Source organism: Cyprinus carpio, chromosome A5 (genome assembly GCF_018340385.1).
Source record: "Cyprinus carpio isolate SPL01 chromosome A5, ASM1834038v1, whole genome shotgun sequence".
In the NCBI taxonomy this organism is placed as follows: Eukaryota; Metazoa; Chordata; class Actinopteri; order Cypriniformes; family Cyprinidae; genus Cyprinus; species Cyprinus carpio.
Window position 1 is genome coordinate 30,329,620 of NC_056576.1, and position 27,487 is coordinate 30,357,106.

Consider the following 27,487-nt stretch of genomic DNA (forward strand, 5'->3'; position numbering starts at 1 on the left):
AACATAATCACTCACTGACATCCAAAATTATATATTTCCTCACACACTGCCTGATGGCTGAAGTAAACCACTGCTGGTTTAACTGTGCCAGTCTGGGTGATTAAAGGTCATTTTGTCTCCTAACTGCTGCTTGCTATAATTGTCAGCAGTGTAGTGTCTTTCATATTATACTATGTGATTCTACAGGACACGATTTTAACAGGATATAATAGCGATAGACTATAAAATGACTGGTAAATTCCATTTAACTGCCCTATAAGTTATGAATAATGAGGACAAGTTAAAGCCAATTGGTTATGATGATTAAATATTATGTTTGCAACATCTAATTAATGTTATTATTAAAGAGCAGGTCATATGGGTTTTTGAAAAATATCTCTTTTGCAGTTTATAATGTAGTTATACTTAAGTGAGAACAGTGGCGCCCCCAGAAAATTTTAATAGGGGTGGCCAGATGAGGCCACAGTAAATCTTGGGGTGGCACATCAAAAAATAAATAAATAAATAAAGGGTTTGCAATATTGACAAAAAAATGATATCTCTGGTGATTTCTGGGATTTTATCGATAACGAAAATTAGACAATATTTTGCTGTGTGTGTTATTGTGCTGATATCTTATTTCTAAGTGTGCTGACAGCTGATTCACATCATACAAACCTTTACGCCATTTTTTTCTAAAAGTGTGCACCATCTTTTAAGTCAGATACTTGCATTTGGGCTGTTAACAAGCAAATGCAATCATATCAACACAAAATTGATCTTTGCAATGCAGAGAAAACAGAAACTGCATCTGAAGTGCCATTTAGATGTTTTAACACACTGTTTAATGGAGCTCTGAGGGACATGGAATACTTCAACCTGGAGTTACAAATTAATAAATAATGTTTTGATATTTTAAACATAAAACATTGAAAACTGATGTTTGAAATTGTTTAAAAAATGAAATGGTACCTTTAAATGTGAAATTAAAACAGCCAGTAGGTGGCAGCGAGTCACTGTTAATAAGTGAGTCATTGCGATTGAACCGAATCATTTAAACGGTTTGATTCATTCAGGAACGAAACACTATCATGTTGCTCAGAGACGCAAAACAGTGGCTGTGTTTGGAATGATTTTTGTTTTTAGAAATAAAGCGCAAAAAGTGAATATGTTGTCTAAAACGTAAAAACTCTTGATATTAACTTCTTGTTTATTGAACTGTTGTATGAAATCAATGTCACATTTGCAATTATGCAAACTTCTGGAGAAAAACGTCACTCTTCGTGTGATAGTAACTATATTAAATTATATATAAATTATATAGATCTAAAATTAATAGATTTAAAATAGATTTAAATTAATAGTAGCCACTGCAAATCATCCTAGGGGTGGCCACGGGGGCGCCCCTGAGTGAGAACAATCTGCAAAGTTGTTAATCAAAAAAGTGCATGATCAATAAATATATTGTCTCTCAAAAGAGAGATTCGGTTCTGAATCACCTTAACGAATCCTTATATTTTCGAATATTTTGCTTGTTACAGGTATACATCACTGGTTAACACATTTGCATAATCCCCCCCTGCCTGCGAAATATGAACAGATTCTGACCTGCCCACAAACACTTCCGCTAGTTAGTGTGTTTACATAATGTTGAGAAGACTCTGTGATTAAAGGTTAAGACAGAGCATCTTTTGTCTGTCATTATTCAAACATTACAGTAGACATATTTTGGTTTACCACTCGGCTAACGTATCCACGAAGTGTTCACAGTTTAGCAGCTAAACCTTAGCTGTGGGCACGATTCACTTGCATAAGTGTTTTTGTATTTTATGTCATTATTATAAGAATGGATTGGAGCACTATATTGTTTGGAGCACTATATTGTTTTATGTAAAGGTGCTTTGTTAATGGTATTGCTGGCTAACTGGCTCAAGGACTCCTCTCTGTGCCAATCACAGCAGGCTTGGCCAGCTGACCAATCAGAGCAGAGTAGGTTTATGGAAGGGAGGGGTTTGCTCCGAACTTGCTTTGAAGGAATCGTTTCAAAATCATTGGCAAATGACTCTAATATTAAATGTATTTTACAATGAATTTCAATGTTTTCTGACCTTAGATGCATTTAAACCTGTTGTAGGGCACTCCAACACAATATTAGGACACTTTAAAATACCATATGACCTGCTTTTTAATAAATGTAATTATGATGAACATCATCAATCCATGAATTACAATAATTATTGTAAGGGAAACAGGTCAATTTAGCTCAAAGGGAATCATTTAAAATTTTAAAGGGAATTTGAACAGAATCACTGTTTCACGGCTGATCACTGAAACGGCCAGCGATTCACTGAACGAGCCGTTTAACATCAAATCTGCGCTGGATATTAATATCCAAAGTATAGTGAAAACACTATTAATTAGCACAGTAAAAAGATCGGCAGTTTAAGACATTAACTTGTAAGCACAAAACACAAGATACTTCTCTTTTCAATATGAATAAGGCTTTATTAGATAAATCTAAGACATATAAACTAATCTAACACATAAGCACACATACTCACATTCACACAAGTTGCAGGAGGATAGAAAGTTAGGAAAGGATGAGTTTAAAAGAATGAAAATGTGAAATCCCAAGTTTACAGCAATATGTGAAATTGCATAGACATGAACAACCATCAATCACTTAATTAACCCTCACATTGAGTTCATCAATTAGGTTAAAATTATATTAGATAACACCAGTACAGATCAGAGTCTGGAGGTACGATACTTGTGATGCCTGTGTAATGGGGTTCCCTTTGTTGTCGCTGAAAAGGGGGTTTCCCGAGGTTGCTGATTGGCTGGAAGTTCAGTAGTCGTTGAAGTGACGTCTTGGGAAGCCCGTGGTTGGGTGTTGGCTGAAGATGCGGAGTTGTGGGCTGGTTGTAGTTTCAGACGGGCACGCGAGGTCAGACTCGGAGGCACGGCATTACAAAACTTAACTCAGAACACGAACTCTCAAACGGAAAAGAAACTAAAGTAAAAGAATAGAAGTTAAGTTTGACGAGACTAGGTGGTGTTTCTTCTCATCGTGGCTAAGTAGCAGCAGGCGTGCAGGCCGAAGCACGCTGGAACGGCGCTCAAAGAACGCTAAAAGTGATGACAAAGCATGACTAAAAGCAGCAGCTAAAAAGCAGGCTAAAAGCTGGCATGACTGATGAGAAAAAGCTAAACGAAAGCTAAAAGCTAAAAGCAAAATTTGATGGTGTCCTGAGTATTTAAACTGGCATTTTGGCCACACCTCAAATGTTGTCTTGACCAATTAGATATTGTCTTTTTTTGGGGTGTTGTATTGTTTGTCCCACCCATTCATAAATCATATGTTATCTTATCAAGCACGTGGTCCGAATTTTCCCGCTCTTGCAGGGTATAATTTGGACATGATTCCTATAACAAGAATATGATACATTTGACAAATAACTGATGGTCAGAAACGATTCGAACACACACATACTAAACATGAATATGATCCCTTAAGCTATTCAAGAGTTATTTAAAAAGACATACACAATAAGTGATTAGAAACATTATAATCAAATGTGTGGGTTCATGTATGATATGGAGTTAAGCAATGGACTGATATCCATTTAGGAAGTCTTTTTTGAGTTCATTTTGGTGCATATATGCATTGGAAGGCATTCTCTGTGCCATTCTGGGGAGTAAGGATATGTCCTGTGAAGACCAGAGGGGTTAACAGGTCTCCTTAGGAATTTCAGTCTGGTTTCTGCTAGGTGGGGGAAGTCAATCCAACGATCTTGTTTACTCTCATGGCTTTACATGTGAGGTTCAGACTGTCCATCTCCTTCGATTACTTGCCCCAAATTAGACAATCTCTTATTCGAATTGAAATTGTCAATAATTGTTCTAATGGTGTTAATGTTGAAAGCTGTTCTCTGAAAGAGTTGGTTAGTTATCTTGCTTCAGACTGTGGTGCTAGGAGTTGATTTACAACATCCTGCCTTTCTGTGGAATTCAACTCATGTTTCAACCAGGCTCCCGATCGAATCTTTAATTTGTCTGGTTCAGGCCTCATACGCTACATTCTTAAATTTGAGCATCAACATTTCACCGGAGGCCTTCTGAGGGGCCAATTCTGTGGTGGTCATCTTATCCTTATGGTCTTAATTTAACTTTTAACTCAATGTAAAAACAATATTTTACTTTACTTCACAAATCGAAATGCGGCTAAATCCACCATTACATGAACCATAAAAAAAGTTTAATACAATTTATTAACTCAGCAAAAAATATATGTCCCTTTTTCAGGATACTGTATTTTAAAAATAATCTTGTAAAATCCAAATAAAATCCGAATACATCTTTATTGAAAAAAGGGTGGAACAATCACAGTTGTAATAATTAAGGCTATTTAATTATTATACATAAAACTTTTCAGAAGGAATTGTTGATGTTCAGATAAAAAGTCTAGATTAATCACATTAACAAGAGCCTGCATATGTTAAGATGACTTTTAGTGACATATATCAAGCCAGAAATTAATATGTGTGTGTGTGTGTTGTACTTGTTTCCTACCGGTGTTAAACTTCTAGTTAGGAATAAATGTTCAAACGGCTTGCCATAGTTGTCAGCAGCAGTATCTGTCTCCCTGCGTGAACACGCTGCGCGTCAGGAGCGGTAAATACCGGGGAGTAAATACCAGCACGTGGAGATACACTTATTATCTTAAAATCGATGGATACCCGTTTCACAGAAATGATCATCCCAAATCTCAATGGCTTATGTTCATGCGAGTGACTCTGTCGTGATTGCACACTGTCACCATTACTATCTAAAAAATGAATACACTCTGTATCAACAGTTTCCGAGTACCGGGGCTGTCTCTTAGCAACCTAATCTTTTCTTCTGTTGCTAAGTAACCACGTGGCTGTTACCTGTTCACTTCACGTCACTCATACAATCAGTGGCTGTATGTATCGAGGTGCGACAGGACTTCGGCTCAGTGCTGTTCAAAGTGAGCAGGGTTATGGGTAATAATTAATCCCATTTATTCAGTTAATGACTTCCATTATCTGATGTCATTTCACTTTTTACAATAAATACCTCCAAAATACCTCAAAAGAAAGAACTTGTCTTGCATTTGTACAAGCCATGAAAAAAAAAAACAATAAATACAGGTTGCAATTACATTTAGTTAGGTTTAAACGAGAACAGAACTCCAATTTGACTGAATCCACAAGAAACAATACCTTAATACTGAGCAAGTTATATAGACACAGGTGTTTTATTTCTGAACGAATGAGTGTCTCTGAATGAATTGGTTGAGAGATTTTCAGTGACTTACTCATAGGGACAGTCCCAGTCTCCAAATATGCCAATTTCTCTACTGTATATGCAAAAAGTGGTATAAAATGAGAAGTTCACAGTACTCAGTAGGTGAAAAATATCAAGATAAGCTACTACTTCAGCTGTAACTCTGAAACACACTGAACTATCCCAGGAGGCCACGAGAGTAGACTTGTAAATGAGTCACTTCATCCTTTTGAGTAACTGGGGAGGAAAAAAAAAACAGTGAGACTTGATGTGCAATATCCATAGACACTAGTATGATGTGTGCCCCCCTAAGTTTCATCACTGTGCATGTGGCATAAGAGCTGTTCAGTATTCAGTTCAGGCTCTCTTACAGACCTGAGTGAATATGACATGCCTGACTCATCTCCAGCACAGAGCTGATTGATCTCACTGAACATGACATCATGTAGACTCATTCAACTATGTGTGTACTGTATATGTATGTGTATGTATATACAGGTGCTGGTCATATAATTAGAATATCATCAAAAAGTTGATTTATTTCACTAATTCCATTCAAAAAGTGAAACTTGTATATTCTATTCATTCATTACACACAGACTGATATATTTCAAATGTTTATTTCTTTTAATTTTGATGATTATAACTGACAACTAAGGAAAATCCCAAATTCAGTATCTCAGAATATTAGAATATTTTGAAAAGGTTTAATATTGAAGACACCTGGTGCCACACTCTAATCAGCTAATTAACTCAAAACACCTGCAAAGGCCTTTAAATGGTCTCTCAGTCTAGTTCTGTAGGCTACACAATCATGGGGAAGACTGCTGACTCGACAGTTGTCCAAAAGACGACCATTGACACCTTGCACAAGGAGGGCAAGACACAAAAGGTCATTGCAAAAGAGAGGCTGGCTGTTCACAGAGCTCTGTGTCCAAGCACATTAATAGAGAAGCAAAGGGAAGGAAAAGATGTGGGTAGAAAAAAAGTGTACAAGCAATAGGGATAACCGCACCCTGCAGAAGGATTGTGAAACAAAACCCATTCAAAAATGTGGGGGAGATTCACAAAGAGTGGACTGCAGCTGGAGTCAGTGCTTCAAGAACCACTACGCATGGACCAGGGGGGCAGGGTATCATATTATTGAAGTATCCCTGGGGGCCGCCATTGGCTAGCGGACCCCCACCTGCTGTTAGCATTCCATTGACTCCCATTCATTTTGGCGTCACTTTGACAGTGAATAACTTTACATCTGAGGCATTTAAAGACTTCATTTGTCCATTCATTATTTCTAAAGAAACACGAAAATGTATAAAAGGCCCCATTACCTTGTATCTTACGGTATGGCCCCATAGAAGCAGTTTTTGTAAAAATAGGCTAACGATTGCGTCATAACCTGCGACTCTCTGTCGCACAGTAGAGAAATTACCGTATGGATAGGAGGAGAAGCTCGCAGGCAATCTTTTACTGTCTATGAGGCTATCGGGGGGACGTGGAGGCATGAAGTCAAGGGAGAAGCCCATAGAGAGTCCATAAAAGCAACGGGACAAAATTATTCAACAACTTCTGCAAGATTCGGTGGGTGATTCAGATTTCTCTTGGCACAGTGATTAGAAGACTTACAATTGTCAGACAGGTTGCTCACGTGACATTTACGTCATCAAGCTCAGTTTGAGTCTGCGCAGTACGCTCGACCCCCAGGAAGTGCGTGCTTCTAATTGACTTCACTTGTCTCCGTTGAATCCAAAGGGGTCGCTGTGTCCATTTCTTTTACTGTCTATGGCACGGACGTATGCAAGACATGGGTTTCAGCTGTCACATTCCTTGTGTCAAGCCACTCTTGAACAACAGACAGTGTCAGAATGGGCTAAAGACAAAAAGGACTGGACTGCTGCTGAGTGGTCCAAAGTTATGTTCTCTGATGAAAGTAAATTTTGCGTTTCCTTTGAGGTCCCGGGGTCCCCAGAGTCTGGAGGAAGAGAGGAGAGGCACACAATCCACGTTGCTTGAGGTCCAGTGTAAAGTTTCCACAGTCAGTGATGGTTTTGGGTACCATGTCATCTGCTGGTGTTGGTCCACTGTGTTTTCTGAGGTCCAAGGTCAACGCAGCCATATACCAGGAAGTTTTAGAGCACTCATGCTTCCTGCTGCTGACCAACTTTATGGAGATGCAGATTTCATTTTCCAACAGGACTTGGCACCTGCACACAGTGCCAAAGCTACCAGTACCTGGTTGAAGGACCATGGTATCCCTGTTCTTAATCTTAATCCAGCAAACTCGCCCGACCTTAACCCCATAGAAAATCTATGGGGTATTGTGAAGAGGAAGATGCGATATGCCAGACCCATGACTGCAGAAGAGCTGAAGGCCACTATCAGAGCATCCTGGGCTCTCATAACACCTGAGCAGTGCCACAGACTGATCGACTCCATGCCACGCCGCATTGCTGCAGTAATTCAGGAAAAAGCACCAACAAATAATTAATTACTGCACAACATCATAATACTCATGTTCATACTTTTCAGTTAGCCAGGATTTCTAAAAATCAATCATTTCTTTGTATTGGACTTAAGTAATATTCAAATTTTCTGAGATACTGAATTTGGGATTTTCCTTAGTTGTCAGTTATAATCATCAAAATCAAAAGAAATAAACATTTGAAATATATCAGTCTGTGTGTAATGAATGAATATAAAATACAAGTTTCACTTTTTGAATGGAATTAGTAAAATAAATCAACTTTTAGATGATATTCTAATTATATGACCAGCACCTGTATATATATATTATATATATATATATATATATATATATATATATACATACATACTACACACTACTACTGTTGTTTATATCGTAGTAATTATATGATTATATACAACATTATTAATGTTATTATATTATTATTATAATAATTATTAATATTAATATAACTAGCTACAGACCTATCTCTCTCCTTCCATTCATAGCGAAAACCATCAAAAGAGTTGTTTTCAACCAGTTATCATTGTTTCTTTCACAGAAGAACAAACTGGATGCTAACCAGTCAGGTTTCAGGAGTGGCCATTCAACTGAGACTGTACTACTGTCAGTCACGGAAGCTCTACAGATTGCAAAAGCTGATTCCAAATCATCAGGTCTTATTCTGCTGGATCTATCTGCTGCTTTTGACACTGTCAATCATCAGATCCTCCTGTCTGCTCTCTCATCACTGGCATCACAGGGATTCCACTTCGCTGGTTTGAATCCTATCTCACTGGTAGGTCTTTCAGGGGGGCTTGGGGAGGGGATCTTTCATTTCAATCAGATGATCCAACGGTAGCTGCACAGATCTCAGGCTGCCTGGTGGACATCTCGGCATGTATGAAAGAACATCACCTACAGCTCAACCTGGCAAAGACTGAGCTTCTTGTCTTCCCTGCCAATCCAACTCTACAGCATAATTTCACTATCCAGCTAGGTTCTTCTACCCCATCAACATCGGTCAGAAGTGTGTAATCTTTGATGACCAGCTGACCTTCAAAGACTACACTGCAAGACTGCTCGATCTAACAGGTTTGCATTGCACAACATCAGAAAGATTAGGCCCTTTCCAACAGAGCATGCTGCACAACTTCTTGTCCAGACCCTTGTCATTTCTAAGCTGGACTACTGGAATGGTCTTCTGGCTGGACTTCCATCAATCACAATCAAACCTCTACAAATGATTCAGAATACAGTGGCAAGACTGGTCTTCAACGAGCCCAAAAGGGCCCACATCACACCTCTCTTTATCTCCTTGCACTGGCTACCGGTTGTGCCTCGCATCAAGTTCAATCCATTGATGCTTGCATATAGAACAGCCACAGGCTCAGCACCCACCTACTTCCACTCACTACTATGAATCTACATCCCCTCCAGAAGTCTGAGATCTGCTAGTGAGCGACGCCTCGTGGGTACCATCACAGAGAGGCTCAAAATCACTTTCCAGAACATTCTCGTTCACCATTCCTGGCTGGTGGAATGATCTTCCCACCCCTACCCGGAACGCTGAATCCCTGACAATTTTCAAGCTACTTGTCTTCATCGTTAAAAAAAAGCCTCTTTATTTATTCCTTCTCTTTCTAGCTTGTACTTATTTGAATAATGCCTAAAACATGGTATTACACCCACTTCATGTGTCTGTTATCCTCTTTAAGAAGAATCGCTTTATGTATCCCCAAACTGTAAGTCGCTTTGGATAAAAGCATCAGCAAAATTACTAAATGTAAATGTAATATTATTATATTATCAGCATAATTCAAGAAAAAAAAAGTGAACTGAGAAATCCACATGAATTACATAAAGACAAACATAGTGAGGGTGAATATTTGGGATGTCAACACTGCTGACTTTATTTTACATTACTATCCATAAAATAAATCTGAAGAAATCTGATCAGACATTTTGTTGAATTTATGTCAGATGTGAGACGTCACATTTCAGTATTGAGATGCACTGTGATCACATTGGCAATATAAATGGTAATAATTAAAACTCATATTTGCACACACAGGGGTTATTGTATTAATATTTCACTTTCTTAAACAAGTGTTCTACTGGCAGATGTTTATTGGATGCTGCTTACATGCAGGTTCACAGGCACATTAGCAACTATGGCAACAAAAAAGTTCACATTTAGTCACCAGCACCACCATGAAGACTAGTTAAGTTTCAGGGAAAAAACAAACTACTCAACAGTCCAAAAGTGATCCAACCTTGTATCGCTGAGTCTATGTTGATGAATGTTTTATTGCATTTCTATGTTAGTGTATTAGTTTTAAACCAAAGCTGAGTGAGGTTGTAAACTAATGCTGAACAGATATTTCTAACACTCCAAGGAGACCAAAAAACGACCTCACAAAACCTACTCACTTTCACAAGCACAATATCACACATATGGATGGATTCGGACTGGGAATGAATATCAGATGGCCCACTTATACATAACTGATAGAAAATACGTTTTCTTTGTATCACATTAAGTTGATTCATAGCAGTTCAAACAATATAAGTCAACGATGGAGTGTTGGCATGTTCATACAGTGGTTAAGATAAACAAGGTATACAAAACATTACAAGGAATGTGGCATTTGTGTTGGTCAAAGCATGCAAGTCTAATAAGTCTAATAGCAGATAGCTGGGACGTTGTACAGTTGCATGAAGCAACGTTGCAGCATACCGGAGAATGAAACAAAAGCAATAATGCCAGAATGCATGATGAAAATCAAAAATGGTAACTATTTTAGGTAACTATTTGTTTTTAAGTGGTTACCACTAAAACAGGATAACTTTTAAAAGTACATCCACATCAAGTATCTATATGCCAGACACCTGCTGTGTTATATTCTCTCGATGCTATTTTTAGATTCAACTTTTTTTCCTTCTTTGCCTATGACCAATACAGGGCATGTGATGGTGAAGAACCGACAAAGCATTTAAACAATTAAAAAATATATATAATCACACTGGAGCTGTGTTCCAAAATTCCCTTCGACACTTTATCAACAACATCAAGACATTTGGCTAGAACAGAACTTGTATGATTCTTACGTAATGGGCACACTGAGTAAACTGGTACCTATAGATGGATTTAAAACAATGGCAGAAAACATGGAGAGCTGGATCCTGGAGACATATATGTGGAGGGGGAAAGGGACGATAGAGACGTTCAACTCTTAAGAATGGCATCGTACATCTGGTACACATACTGAGACACCTCGGGAGCCCTGCATTTCAGAGAGAGCTGAAAGAGAAAGAAAAAGCAATGAGTAACTTAACTAAATGTGGAGTAGTGTAACAAAAATGTGCAAAGACAAAAAAAAAAAAAAAAAAAAAAAAAAAAAAAAGTTTCATTTTATAAAAAATAAATAAATAAATAAAAACTGTCCTTGTAAACACTGACATTAATTAATATCACAAATAAAATGCAGAAACAATTAAATAGTCACAAATGTTCATTCTCTATTTTTAATGTTGTCTGGATCATATTTTCTTTTACCCTGCACAGTTTTATTAGAGTTGACCAGGTTTCTACCAAATGACATAAAATTGCACCATAATATTTTGAGTTTGATTGAATACACAGCCTGTGAGGCCAACAACAAAAGATATTGGAAGAGTTATCTCTTCTTTTTTGCAGCCATAACTATATGTGATTATATGGTTAATCTGAAAATTCACTGATTTTCAGTATGGAACTGCAAGGGCTGAAAAAAATATTGAGATTGTTCATAATCCATAATAGCAAAAATAGTAGCTTCCAAACATGTGTAAGCCCACAATATATACTGTACCACTAGTGGTAATGTTGTAGTCAAGACCACCTAAACCAAGATGAGACCAAACCACAACACCTCCAATTAATCTAAAACATCCACATTTACTGCCTGAAAAATGCATTGTATTTAATTAATAAATACAATTACAATAATAAGACACTGTAGAGAGCCTTTACAAATCAAATGAAATCACAAACAACAAAACTCATCTTTGCACTGCAGAGGCAGCACAGAAGTTGCATCTGAATTGGTACAATTACAACTGCATAAATATTGTTGAGATCAATGTTTTAAATGTACATTTTTGCATATAGAATTATGTTGGAAAAATATACTGATACTTTTAAATGACACTAAAACTGCCAGTAGGCTTAAAAAAAAAAAAAAAAGGTCTTAAGACCAGTCTCGAATACTACAACACTAACAAGTGGTATATATTACTGTTATTGTTATTATTATTAATAAATTATTTCACTACTAATTATGGTGATTATTAGTAGTGGAACTAATTTTACTTCCAAATAATTTGAGTAAAAATTTGACCTGAGAAATCTGAATTACAGAATTTGCACTCCACAAGGTTGTGTCAAAGCTGATAATCATTTAAGAGGATCCAAAGAACACATTGAGCTTCAGTGGAAACAAAAACTTCTGCCTGTCTGTACAAAGAGCCACTTGATCAATGTCAGGAATTCACTTATCTGATTACCGATCTAGAAACAGCGTAGAATATTTTTTTTTTCTTTTGTTTTCCAACATTTTATGGTTTATATTTTTCAAAACCCTAAAATGTTTTCCAGGTTTAAATTAGATTCTGAAAGTGAGTCATAACTTTTGGACTCCGCTGTATTTCTTTCTTTCTCTGTTTTTAGTTAACGAAAAAAAAAAACATCCTCCAAGAGGAGGTCTACCTTTATACATATAGGTCAGCTCAGCTCTTGCCATCAATGAATGCTTTCCTTTAAATGTCACTATATTCACAATTACAGAGGATAAATCCAAGTGATGTTTTCTCCAACTGATTGCACTGAGTAATTCTCGGACCACCAGGAACATAATCCCACGTACAGCAGGGCTTGTATTGGTTACCTCTACTTGAGGAATGTGTTTTCAGAGGTCTCGGCTCTTGGCAGACAACAGCAGTCCATCACCAGCTGTTAGGTTAAACCGCGCTGGCTCGATGAAGCCCAGTTATCATCTGTTCAGATCAGAGCCAGCTGCTGCCAGAATACTGAGAGCCGTAGTCTCATTAAAAATCAATTGTCTGGGATCAGGTAGGGTTTCTGATCGCACTGAGCCGATCTGGCCTCAGGGGGCCACAGGCAATCAAGCTCAGCAGAGGTGGCAGAGCAGATGCCTTCTGAATAATCAAGAGGGGTCTATTGCTAATCAACAGATTAATCTATTTAGCAGTCTCTTAATTTGGCCACCAACTTCCCAACAGAAATTTGTACAGTCCATAGCTGCTGAAACTGAAGGCAGATGCCTTGCTGGCCAGTCAGTTGAGATTGCTTTTTGTATGTTCTTGTCCTAAGGACTACAATGTTTAATTCTCACTGGAAATGGAATCATAAGTTGAAAAATTTATATTCATGATTTTTTTCCAACTCTTCTATCAGTACCATTCTTATTTTTTCTACCAACTGTCAACCACACACACAGGATTGTGGGAAATCCGAAGCAGTGAACCATGCATCTATACTGCCTTCAGAAAAACAATACTATAGAAACACTGAATCTGGATGTGTCCTGCATGACGCCTGTATTCCTGCACTAATTCTAAAACGCAACACTGCTCATGAGTCTGTAGCATGAAACAAAAGAGTTGGTTCTTTTTAGTGAATCAACGTAATCGCTGTATATATGATTCCCAAATAAATGACTCTTAAGGGCCGGTTCTTTTTAGTGAATCAAAAACAATCAGTGTAACTAACTACTGCAGTCTGATTCTCAAATGAATGACTCGTGAGACGGTGAATCAAAATCAAAATTAAAAGTGAATAAAAAAACAAAGATCGACTTTGAATAACTAATGATTCGATTCTAATTAGTGAATCAAATCTATATAGCTTTTGTACTTGGTTATATATAACCATTATATATACTATATACTTTTAATTTTGATTTCGATTCACGAGTCATTCATTTGAGAATCAGACTGCAGTAGTTAGTTACACTGATTGTTTTTGATTCACTAAAAAGAACCGGCTCTTAAGAGTCATTTATTTGACTCTTAAGAATATAAATTTTAAAGCTTTATAAAGAAGGGGTTTGAAGCATCATAATACAAGTTTTATAAAGCTTTCAAATTTATATTCTTTTTCCATACTGCAAAAATCATCAATTTTTACTATGACTACCAGACAAAATGTTAAATGTCATTCAGTGTAACAATAGCTTATATACGAAAACATCTTGTCAGCCATATTTAAAAAAAAAAAATTATTAGATGACATTTACTATGACAAGACTATTTAAGAATGACTACTTAGCCCCAAAAATGAATTAATTGCAATTTCTAATCTTTACCAATCTTTGACACTATTCTTCAAACCAACAAGAAGCTTTTAATCATTTGAAATATAATAACATTTTGTATGATCACTTCTTTTATATATTTTAAAAAGTAACGGTCAGAATAAAGTATGCAGTTTCATTTTTATATAAATATATCTGTAATGCGGAATGACAATAGAACATTATTTCACCCATATGTTGACATTTTATTTTCACAATAGTTGTTTGAAACTTTACTTGCATTTAATATGCTTTCTATGTAAATAAAATCACACTTGTAAATTTAATTAGACGTGGACACCAACATGGGACGTCTGTACTAAAAGTACTAGAAATAGTAATGGAACCGTTAAGGACCAGAATAAAATCCAGAACCTTCCATCCCTTCACTACCTGCACAGGCAGCACTTTTTTTAGGTTTCAGAAACTGGACATCTGCTGTGTACACACTCTCTACACAAACACACATTTACACATCACTGCATTCTTAGCAGCGAGTTGAGAAGATCTGAAGAAGGATTTTCTGTCTAGCTTGTCATAAAGCCAGTTTTATCCAAGAGCTCTGTGTTAGATGAACGAGCATTAAAACTGTTGAATATGATGCTGTAATTTGTCTCACCCTCACTCATATGATTATAACAAACCACTGTCAAATGTACAGCTGCAGCTTATCAATCTCCAGTGTCATGCTGTTGCCAAGGAAAGGTTCACTGCAGGTGTTCAACCTGTGTTCTGTGCCTCACTGAGCAAAAGAGATTTCAATCCACCAGGCAGAGCCTTGAGCAGAGCACTGATGTTTGGCTCCACATGAATTATAAAACATGTAAGTACAGACCTCGAACAGATGATGAGCACTCATTTCCATACTCTGCATCTCAATTTCAAATGCAACCAGATTTGATACCCGATGAGAGGTCTGTGAAGCACCACTGACACTGAAAGTCACTGCTTCTCAAAGGCTGATATGAATATAATAATTTAAAAATTTAATAATTTATAATAATATGACGTTTATACAAGAGTTGCACCTAAAAAAATTCAACAATGTAATATAAAACCTGTTTAAGTTTTTCTTTCTTTTTTTGTGTGAAAGTTTATTTCACAAGCTTTTTTTCCTCACACAATGAAAGTGGATGGAGGGCAGGGACAGCAGTCATTGTCATTCATATTCATTAAATAAGAAAAGTGCAGCTTGGACATTCTATTAAATATCTTTTTTTGTGTGTGTGTTTAACACAAGTTTGTTTGAAACTACAACAAAGTAAATAAATGATGTTCAAAAATGTATAAAAACCTGAAATGTCTAAGTGTTCATTTACAGACAGACAGACAGATCTCGTGAATGACGCGCATTGAAGACTGATATAACATTACGGTTGAATCACTGATGTCACATTGACTGTTTTAACAATATCTTCACTACCTTTCTGGGCCTTGATTGTGGTAGTTCTGTTGCTGTCTATGCCGTGTCAGAAAGCTCTCGGATTTCATCAAAAATATCTTAATTTGTGTTCTGAAGATAAACTAAGGTTTTACAGGTTTGAAACAACAAGAGGGAATTTTAAAGAATCACTCAAAGGTCTTTGAATCAGTTGAACAAATTAATCCCTGAATCTGTCACAGCAGTAAGTGAATAATCAGCTGATTCACTTATGGACTGTATGTTTTCTCAGAGGCTGTCACACTCTAAAATAAACAAAAGTGTAGAATAAATGTAGTTCATTAAACTTGTTGACTCCACACAAAACCACAAAGGAGAGTGCTGCCAAAGGATGTCATGGATGTCACTGTTTGTGAAGATAGTTCAGGAATGTTAAATAGCACTAACACAAATGAATAATTTTTTGATACACGAATCAAAGGGCATTGGGGCTCCATGAGCTTTAATAATTTGGATCAGTACTTTTCTGAATGCTACACACTGCTCTTGACCTTCCTCTTCATTTAATGCATTAGGCAAGCAGAAAGCACTGCTTTCAAGGTCATACATTTATCATGTTTTAAAAGCCTGATCTTCAGCGCACTGAATTATATAATAATGTGCTGAAACCTTGGAGTGGATTGGTGTACAAAAAAAGCGATAAAAATAAACCAGGTTTTATGTTAATATATTATTCTCTCAAACTAAGGGATGAAGGATGTCCTTGAATATGTTCTGGACCATGTCAAAAGCATTTAGTTTGTCAAGGGACACTATTTATTTAGCTCTTTTGTGTCAAATTGGCATGCATTCCTCGAGTCGGACTTTGTTTGAATACACAATTGGTGAATCTTTGCGCTGTGAGAGATTACCGTGTAATTGGGATTGCCAGGTTGTATGCGGAGTTCGGCGAGGATCCAGATCCCATTGGTAAGTTTGAGCGACTGATACAGCATGTCCTGGCCTTCTACGTTCCTCTTGGCGATGGTGTAGATGTTGTTGTTCTGCAGTTTGCCTGACACTGTATCTGCCAATACCACAGACACATGGTTACCCAACAAGATATTCACAGAAGTCTCTCACTAGACTACAGTTATCAGAAGAAAAGCTACAATTCATCCATTAAAAAAACAACAACATGAAATGGTCTAATGAGCATTTCTTATAAGTATGACTGTATGTCTTAAAACTACTTTACACATCATACTATGAAACTCCTGAGTGATGCTGTTCTGGAATAAATCACCCCTGAGTCATATCATTGCATCTTGAGAGCATTGGACACCATGGAAGGAGAGCGAGGGTAATGATGAAACCCCTGGCAACAGAGATAGTCATGCGTTGAAGGACAAGGACAGGCGCGAACAAGAGCAAAGTAAAGTGGCACAATAAAACTTAATGAAGTATTTGAAGAAGACAGAAAGACAGATTGGGGAAATAAAAAGCCATAAGGTTAATGGACAAAGAAGATGGAAAACATTTATACATAGAGAGAGAAAGGTCCGAGGAAGGAAGTTATATAAGCCACAGAATCAGGTGATGACAGCTGGTGTTAGCAACATGTGGATCGTGCTGTGACTCACGCCAGTTCACACTACTGCTGTCAATCCTTTCAGTCTGTCCTCACAATACAGAGCACACACACAGAGCAAAACAAAACTTCAAAAAAAAAAGCAAAAAAAGTCACAACAATGCAATATTAAAATCAGTATCTTCCAAAGAAAATACAAAACATGCTAGGGTTTTGTGGGTGGCTGCCAAGGCATTGCTATGCGATTGCTGAAGTATGACTGTTAGCACATTGTTATGCAGTTGCTAGGTGGCTGTTGAAGAGTCCTCCTGCATCTCTATGATATCTCGGTCAATTATAAGACATTCTCACCTGTTTTATCAACTTCCAGGTGACAACTGCACGTCTAACAGGTATCATTCACGTCCATAGCGAGTTACACGCTAATGTTTATTATGGATTTCAACAAACCCTCAACCGAAATATGAAAAACAGATATACTGAAACTTAGTCTCAGTAAGCACAACTAAACACTGAGCGTATTGTATGCGTAACAGATCATTTGTGTCCTCATAAACCATATATACCAGTACACACACACACACACAGTAATATCAGTATAAGCTAAAACTTCAAAATAAATGCATCCATAATTCTAAAGCCTCAGAATGTCCTGTCCAGACCAAAGATGAGAACCTGTATTTCAAATATTCTTGATCTCTGTAATGTTCATGTACAGGCAGCAATTCTGCAGCATATCAATTAGGTTTGTAAATAGTTGTAAAACATTAACGCTGAAAACTAATTAGTGATGTTTATTTTCTGCTAAATTAAGTGCTGAAATTATTCATAATTAGCAATCTGTTGATCCACGGACACGAGCGCATCCCTTCCTCCTGGACTCGAGAACTGCAGCTGCATCCTGATAAAGAACAAATCGACCAGTCTCAACAACAACACAATGCGAACCAACTTCCCACTAATTCAATTCTATGAGAAAACATTCAGTCATTTACAAAAACCAGCAATGGACACGGTGTGGGAAAACACTTTCGGTTATAGCTTGCCCTTATTTGTACACTCCATTAGGTTCACATTGTTATTCAAGTCATGGCAAGCTAGAGCCAATCTGCATCTCACAATGGCAGACGATTATTCTCTACATGCTAATAAACAGAACTGCATGGCTTCTCCTCCCAAAACAAGGCATTAAAAAAAAAATAAAAAAATCAAAGCCTGGATTTGCCAAACTACTGCTGTTTTTGTGTGTACTACATGTGGCGAACAGACCACAACTGCTTTATTCGGCTGGATAATATCGTGTATCTGTGTGCCTTGCTAAATAAAATGAGAGCAGATGAAAGCAGGGGAAGTGAGATCGTCTGACGTCTGGTGATTGAGGCACCTCTGGGTGTCTGAATGGTAATTCCAGAGAGTGAAACAGGCTCTCTGTGCTGGTCCCTGGGTTTGGCGCTCCTCCTTCCCCCGTGTCTGCTGCTGTATGCTCAAATTGGCTTCAGGTTGATGAATACAAATAGCGAGTTGATAAGCCTTGAAATAAACCAGCTCTGTCAGAGTCTGTGCACAGCTCACCACGTTCCACAACTTTTTACATTGCCACCAGACTAAATAATTAAGCATGAATAATAACAGAATGGTGGGAACTCTTTCTTCCTTCCTTTGTAGTCAACAGACCTTTTCTGTTTCTTTAAATCTCAAACTGTGCAGTGGATGTTGTGTAATAAAGCTAGAAGCAAATAATTCAACTGTTGGCTTAATATCAAAGCATCATGAAGTCGCAGTCATAAATCAAGAATATATGCTTGTTCAACACTGTCTGGGACTACGGTGAGGCTGTGCTATGAGTTTTAATACAAGGAGTGTAAAAAAAAAAAAAAAAACCTTAATAGAAAGATTAGCATGTATTACACCGCCATGTGTTATACTGAATAGAATTTCTGACCCATTCCCAGCTCACCAAGGCTGCATTTATTTGTTACGGTAAAAACTGTAGTACTGTAATATATTATAACAACTTAAGAAATATTTTTTATGTATATATTTTATTTAAAATGTATTGTTATTCCTGTGATGGCTAAGCTGCACATTTAGCAGTCAGTACCTCAGTCTTCAGTGACACATCATCCTTCACAAATCATCCTAATATGCTTGTTTGCACCCCAAGAAACATTTCTTATTATTATCATTGCTAAAACAGTTGTGCTGCTTAATGTATCTTGGGAAACTGTGTTGCATTCTTTCAGGATTCCTTGATGAATAGAAAGTCTAAAGGAACAGCACTGGAATACAAATATAAATATTTTGTAGCATTATTAATGTTAAAAAAACAAAAAAAAGTAACACAGCTTTCTCAAATTAAAGCATCTACTTCTTTAAAAAACATATATCCAAAACTGATCTTTTTTGATATTTTACGATGCACTGTATAATTTAGTATAGAATAATTGTTTAATGAGAAAAGTACCAAAAAAATACAAATAAAAAAATAAACAGGATTTATACACCAGTAAACATGTTAATGCTGCATTTGATATCACAAAGTTAATTAAATATTAAACTAATAAAATGTATAGCAATCAATTTTAACATTGTACATTTGTACATTTAAATAGAATCATTTTATTTCCGAAAGACAGGGAAAATAAACTGGCTTTAGTATACGGGCAATGAAAAGAAAAAAAACGGAGTGTCTTTCACCCAGATGCATTGTAGAAGGTTGTAACACGCTGCATCAGGTGCCAGTCTGGATATGGACAGAGCCCAAGCTACAAAGAGGTATGAGCACACTGCCAAACAGCTCAAAAGGCCTTTCCAGTTACCCTGCTATTTGAAAACTTTATGCTATCAGCCTTTGATTCATACATCTCAAAACCCCTCTACTCTAATGAGTCAATGCATGTTGAGGACTAGATGAACTCACCTGCGTTTAAGTGGCATTCTTTGATCTGGTATTGCAGCTCATTCTCATTTGGAATGTCCTTCCATGTGGCCAAGAACACCTGACGCTCTGTTGAAGAAAGGTTTAAAGGTGATCAAGTGGGACTGGCCAATCAGTGTCTAAAGTGTGCTCAGTCCTAGCTACATCCCAACAATCCACTCTTTTATAAAACCTAAGCTCAATCAAAACCTCAGTGTGAAACAGTGTGCTGTTTTTAGATTGCAAATGTGTGCGCAGAGTGCTTGTACCCATTTTGCCGTCCTCCACGAAGAAGACGTTGAGAGGGATCAGCGTGCTGAAGTAGAAGACATCGATATTGTTTTTCACAGCCACCTGGGGTGAGAAAGGTTGAGTGGTCAGACTTTAAAATACACTTGACTGTATAAGGGTATAAAACACCTCTGCAGCCTGACTGCATTTTGCTGCTGTCCTTATTCACCAAATGGAATAAGAGTTTTCAGTTACACAGAAAGGGACAGAAAAGGAGAAGAAGAAAATGCACAAGAGCAGAAAAGATGGGTAGTAGAAATCAATGGTTGCAACCCGCTGATGAGTTCTTTCATATTTTACACCATGTAAATATTATTAGACTGCAAAGCGAGCCATAGAAATCCAATGAATAAATTATGGCATAACTGACCTCTATTTTTAGACACCCAGTGTCTTCTTTGTAGGAAAGGAAGATCATTTTATTTTTTATTATTCATAGAAGCACAATCGGCAGAATTTTTTGTATTTTCTGACTAATTTAGGAGAAAATGTGGAATGGTTTTAAAAATAGATCACCCAAAAATGACCTCACTCTGAGGCCATTGAAGATGTAGATAAGTTTGTTCATCCATCAAAACTGATTTGGAGATATTTACATCACTTGCTCACCAATGGATCCTCTGCAGTGAATGGGTGGCGTCAGAAAAATCATAAAACATCACAATAATCCACAAGTAATGGACTCCAGTCCATCGATTAATGTCTTGTGAAGTGAAAATCGAAATGTTTTTGCAGGAAACAAATCCATCATTAAACCGTTCTAACTTTAAACCATTTCTTCAAAAACGAGTCCATAATCCATAATAACACAGACCTAAACAAATATGTTGGTGGATTTAAATGTGAGAAGACAACAGGGGATGGACTTTTTCACTCACAGGAATAAACCACTTGATCATCATTATGATTTTATCAACCATCTATTCACTCTCTCATTCTGACGGCACCCATTCACTGCTCAGCAATTAATGTAATGCTAAATTTCTCCAAATCTGTTCCGATGACAAAACTCACCTCAAGGGTGAGTACATTTTCAGTAAATCTTAATTTTTGGGTGAACTATTCCTTTAAATAATACAAGGTAAAATAAATTAACACATACTTGGATGAATCATTCAGAATGGTCTATAACATGCATTTACAAAACAGGTTTAACTTTTTATTTCATGTTGACATTAAATTTTATGCACGGCTGGTACACTCTTCAAAATGTGTCTTTTGTGTTCCACAGAAGAAAGAAACTCATATGAGTTTGAGATGACAGGACAATATTTAATACAGCTGTTTAATTAACTTGGACATGGACAGATCACAGTGTCTCCTGGCCATTCAGCTGCTGTTTACTGTGATGACTCTTCTGCTCATGAGAAGCCTGGACTCATTAACACAAGTCATAAAGACTCAGCGGGCAGCTCTGTTTAATAGTGAATACCCAGATGCTTACACTGACAACAGTGAAGAGGAGAGGAGAAGAGTCACAGAAAAGGATCCTTAAACAGGGTGCGCACGAAGCAAAGACAGCAACCCAGCAGGATGTCACGGGTAGAAAATAGAGGTGGAGGAGGAAATATGTTGGGACATCGTGGTGTAAATGAATACTAAAGGAAGGAACATTCGGAGCAAACACTGTTGGACATCCATCCAAAGATGAACCGACACACTGGTTTAAAACTAATGAGGCAGAAACATATTGATATAAATCATATAACACGATGATGATTCATAATGACACTTGTATCTGATTGATGATCTGCATTAGTAGACTAGATGCCGTGGACAAGTACTCATTATCTGGAGTGTTTTATTGAATGTTTTGCAGCTGCTGTTTACCTAAATGATCTCAGTATCTAACGAAGCACGTGGGGACAACTGACTCAATCAGAGACTAACGTAGAGCTCGGAGGTTTGGATACACCGAGATGTAATTTAAACATTAACGGCATATTTGTGATGTGCTATTTCCTGTGGGATGATTAATGCAAAGCTCAGGAGGACCACGGGCGTGTGTGGGTGTGTATGGGGGAATGCAAACACACAGTGAAAGGCAATAATGCATTGCACCTGTAGGTTGTTGAGTGGGTCCATTTTCATCACAGGGCCGATGGTGTTGAGAGGGAGGGAGATGTCGATGCTCTGGCTGGGCATCAGTGGAGTGTGAACGGGGAGAGGTGTGGTGGGGATCACTCCAAAACTAGAGACAACAACACAGCATATATACACAGTCTCTCAGTGCTCTACTTTATGTATCCGTTACAGGCAAGGCAGATTAACACTTAGTGAGCGAGAGCAAAAATTTCAGTTTCTGGCTATTACTGTAACCTGTAATTCAAGGATTAAATAACTTTGTAAAAATAATAATCTAACCCTAATTAGATACCTAGATTATTTAATAACATAAAAAAAAATTAAATCTTTGTGGAAAATTACCTTCAGAAGTTTATATATATAGATATAAATATATAAAAACCCTTAAATACACAAATTATGCAAAATACATTAAAAAATATAAAAAAATTCTGTAATATTGTGAAACATCACAAAACTGTTTTCTATTTGAATTCTTATTAAAACTATTTATTCCTGTTACGGCAAACATGATCTCTTTTAGAAAACATTTGATTGTGCTAACTTGGAGCTCAAGAAACATTTCTTATTATGATCAACGTCGAAAACAGTTGTGCTGCTTAATATTTATATATATTTTTTCAGGATTTTTTTTAGGAATTTATCTAAAAATGTAAATCTTTCGTAACATTATTAATGTCACTTTTGCTCATCATTTGATGCATCTTTGCTGAATAACATTTTTAATTTCTTTTAAAACCTACTGACCTCGAATTTTTTTTAATGGTAGTGTATTTTAAATGTCATCAAAATATATTCAATAATTCATTCATTTAAACATCTATTAAGAAATAAACCTTTTTAAAGAATTTATTAAACAAAGTATAATATTAAATTCAGTTACATAACCAAATATACTGGTATTATTTAATATAAAACAACAACAATAACAATAACAATAATTATCATCAACTATTATCAGAATGAATATCAGAAATGCAAACACAGACCTGTTCTTGTTGAACTGGATGGCAAAGTCAGTCATGTGCTGCAGGGCTTTATTGGTGAAGGTCATGTCCATGTACATGTGCCCTTGACGCCGAGAGAAGGTTCCAGATATCTCCAGTCCTTTTGCCTTGACGGCTGGCAGCCATACCTTCACAAACCAAAGAAATTAGTCCCCACTGTACCACCTCTGTTTTACACTTTGTCTACTTCATAAATTAAGGCTATGATCTTCTCTAAGAGGATAACTACAGTCATTCTAAATTGAAGGGCACTTTAATGGAGGAGTCTGACATTGGCTTACACTCACTCACCCAGACACTGCTTACAAGAACTGAGCTGGCTTCCAAAAAGAAACAAAATCAGATAAAAAGAGACAAATGAACACATATATAAGTAGCATGAGGCACCCAGAGCACCAGGGGAATTATAAAACCACAAAATATATAACAAAAAACAAAAATTGATATCTCCCACACTACACTCTCTCTAAAATAGATCTCATAAAAAAAAATACCCCAGACACTTTTCTCAGCAGCCGTTCTGCAGGCCTGTATTTATGTAGCACATGAAGTTAATGCTTATGCTGGACAATGAGAACAGACTGAACGTCCTTTCTTGAAAGGCTCTTCATTATGCTATAGTAGATCAGAAATGGGTGAGGGGTTATGGTTTAAAGTTAAGTGGTAAGTACACTACTCACAGTTTTAGGTGCCACATATCCTCCTGTAGCAATGGACAAAACAGGTCATAAATCAAACAGCTCATAGAAGCAGCTGCAGAAAACAGCACAAATATGATACGCACCAAAGACGTTATGAACCTATGACCCAACTAAGTTAAACAAAAACAGAAACAAACAAAGACATAGAGACCTTAAGACTTCAAAGCATCAAAAGAGCTGAAACTACTCTAGGAAGCATTTGTGTATCCTTTTAAGCAACAGGCATTCTTCATGTAGGCAGGAAATGAGGAGAATAAATTGAATTTTAATATCTGGGACAAACCCCACAACCGATCAAAAGTAGTGGTCGACCGATATTTGTTTTTTGACAGCCGATGCCGATATCTTGGAAAGCAGTGACACATATACCATATAATAATTTTTTTTAATAAATAAATATAAAAAAATTTAAAAAACATTACAACAAATTAAAAAAAAATAAATGTGCAAAATAAACATAATTATACCACAAATAAAAAAATATTTAATAAAAATATAATTAAAAAGGAAGTAAACACTGAAAAAAAACGAAATAAACAACATTAACCAAACTTTATCTCAAAATTCAAGATAAATTATACATAAATCAAAGAATATATAATCTTCAAATAAATCCATAAAACCAATCATAATATGAAAACACAACACAGTGAAAATGACATGAATATGGCAGTGTGCTGTAAATGCATAAAGCGCATCATAATTTGAAATCACAACTTAAAAGTTTAAAGCATTCAATTAACACGGACCGACCATCACACAGGATCATGCTGGATAAAAATGCACACTTCACAAGATCTCACAGCTGGATTCGACCAAGTTTGCAAGGTTTGTGAAAATAAAGGTTCATCACAAAAACGTTCATTAGTCATTCAAAGATTTGTTTTAAATTATATAAATGCGTATTTGCTTAATGCTGACAGCAAACGAGAAAGTATTATGGTTGCCTTTCTATTACTAATAATATAAAGCAATCGTTATAATATTTTCTGTATACATTGATGTCGAAATAAAGGCCACAAGTCGAACACATCAAAGTCAAACACAAAAACAAACAGAAAAAGCTTAAACTTCAAAAAAAGATACAAAAAAAAAATGGCAAATATCGGCCGATATCTCAGGCTTGGCGATATATCGGTCGACCATTAATCAAAAGTTAGGAATAATTAAGATTTTGCAGTGTTTATGTTCAACAAGGCTGCATTTATTTGATCAAAAATAGTCAAAATATTATATTGTAAAATAATTAATAAATGAATATTTTAATCTGATGGAACTGTTTTCTATTTTAATATATTTTAAAATGTAATTTGTAAAGACTGGAGTGATGGCTGGTAAAAAGTCAGCTCTGCCAGATCAAAGGAATAATTTTTAAATTTTTAAATATATTAAATTATATTAATATTTTGTTTTTGATCAAATAAATGCAGCCTTGATGAGCAAAAGAGACAAAGGGAAAACAAGGAATTTAGGCACCAAAAACAAAATCACCAGCACTTTAAAGACAAATGACAAAGTAGGTTGTTAAACAGAAGTCTTCAGAGAAGTTCATCATATCAGGAACATCATATCACCTCAAAGCAGAATGCAGCAAAACAAAAAAACAAAAAAGTGTCTACACTATACAGGGTATTAAGAATCATTAATAGCACACGACATGCTTAGTGCAGACAGAAGGATACGAGCGGAGAGAGAGAGGAGCTCACTTACTGCAGGACTGCCCCCGACACCTCCTCCCAGATCTCCCCCGAGCTACAACAGAGAACAGAAGACCCATATCCAGGCCAACAAACAACATGAGAGAGACAGAGAGACACGTCAAGGATCCATTATTAACAGATTTTTCCTGTTTACAAAGGGAATGATGTCACAAACAACTTTTAAAACCTGCTATTCTGTACTTTTTTGTTTTGCCATTGCTAAAATCAACCTGCAAATGCAATCTATGAGACACCTGCTGCCATTTATTCAGCTGTGGACTAAGATTGAGATGAGTGAAGCTGATGACAGAGGCGTCCCTGCAGGAAGGAAGAGATTTGCAGTGCTCCTGCATTACAGGCAGTTATTGTTGCTGACTCCCCATGACGGTTAGGACTGAAACCGAGCAGTGATTTCATAGGCTGAAAGCAACAATTCAGCTTGTGCGTGTTAGCAAAAGTTGTGGAATTTAATGAAAACCAGATCTGTTAAATAAAAACAATATCTAAAATACAAAAACTACTGAAGAAAAAAACAAAAATACTGAAAAGAAAAGAAAAATTTAAATAATTCGTTAAAGACTTTCTGAACAATACGACAGAAAAATGTCATTACGTCCATAACCTGAGAGAAATATTGCTATAAGAGCTATTTTACTGTAAAATAAAAATAAAAAAAAGAATAAGAAAAATGTGACCCTGGACCACAAAACCAGTCTTAAGTGTCAGTTTTTTTTAAATTGAGATTTATACATCACCCGCAAGCTGAGAGTCCAGCATGATGTCCATGATGTATGTTTTGTTATGATAGGACATATTTTGGCTGAGATACAACGATTTGAAAATCTGGAATTTGAGTTAGCAATGTATTTAAGGAAATATTGCGAAAATTGCCTTTAAAGTTGTCTAAATGAAGCTCTTAGCCAAGCATATTACAAATCAAAAATTAGGTTTTCATGTATTTAAGGTAGGAAATTTTACAAAATATCTTCATGGAACATGATCCCATGCATTTTTTTTTTTTTTTTTTTGGCATAAAATAAAAATCGATAATTTTGACCCAAACAATTTTTTTTTTTTTTGTCTATTGCTAAAAATATTCCCCATTGACTTAAGACTGGTTTTGTGGTCCAGGGTCACAAATATTACAAAAGCAGGACAAGATTTTTTTATCTATTGATATTAACTGGACTGTGTAAATATTTTATATAACAGGAGAAGAGTTTTGGTGATATCAGCAATGAAGGAAAAATGTCTGATGAAAGACAAATATTTCTTTTTGTTTGGAATAAAGTTGACCGATGCATCATGCATAGTAATACTATTAATGTGCATTTAGAAAATAAATAGGTTCTCTGAATTTATGATGACTTAAGCCACGTAAATTCTTTCTCTCAGTCCACATTCCTCTTGACCTTTAGCCGCACAGTCACCTTGATTTTCTCAGTGAGGAAATGATCAAGATTAAACAGCCCTACAGCTTCACACTCAGCAGCACACAAATCTCAAACGGAGCTGTAAAGTGCAACAAGCAACGTTTAGGGTTTGGGAGAAATGGATGGTTGTGTCAAATGCAAATATTCTTAACCAAATCTCAGTGGAGAAGAAGAAGTCATAATGTTATTCAGATTAGACACAGACTTATATACATAGACCTGCTACAAGTTTAAAAATGCATCCCTTCAGGTGCTGAGTCTGCAGCGTTCATCTCTTCGAAACACTCACGACTCAC

General features: G+C 36.4%; 1 protein-coding gene across 1 annotated transcript in view; it reads right to left on the minus strand.

The window, feature by feature from the left end:
* Positions 1 to 9,626: 9,626 nt before the first annotated feature.
* Positions 9,627 to 27,487, minus strand: part of LOC109060218 (AP-1 complex subunit beta-1-like) — a 29,870-nt gene continuing 12,009 nt past the window's right edge. Inside the window, exons 15-22 of the mRNA XM_042757411.1 lie at positions 25,769 to 25,810; positions 24,038 to 24,076; positions 23,340 to 23,485; positions 22,327 to 22,456; positions 20,244 to 20,328; positions 19,978 to 20,064; positions 16,399 to 16,553; positions 9,627 to 11,054 (exon numbers count right to left, since the gene is read on the minus strand). Coding sequence (XP_042613345.1) covers positions 10,980 to 11,054; positions 16,399 to 16,553; positions 19,978 to 20,064; positions 20,244 to 20,328; positions 22,327 to 22,456; positions 23,340 to 23,485; positions 24,038 to 24,076; positions 25,769 to 25,810 — 759 coding nt within the window. The 3' untranslated portion in view covers positions 9,627 to 10,979. The remainder of the gene's footprint in view (positions 11,055 to 16,398; positions 16,554 to 19,977; positions 20,065 to 20,243; positions 20,329 to 22,326; positions 22,457 to 23,339; positions 23,486 to 24,037; positions 24,077 to 25,768; positions 25,811 to 27,487) is intronic.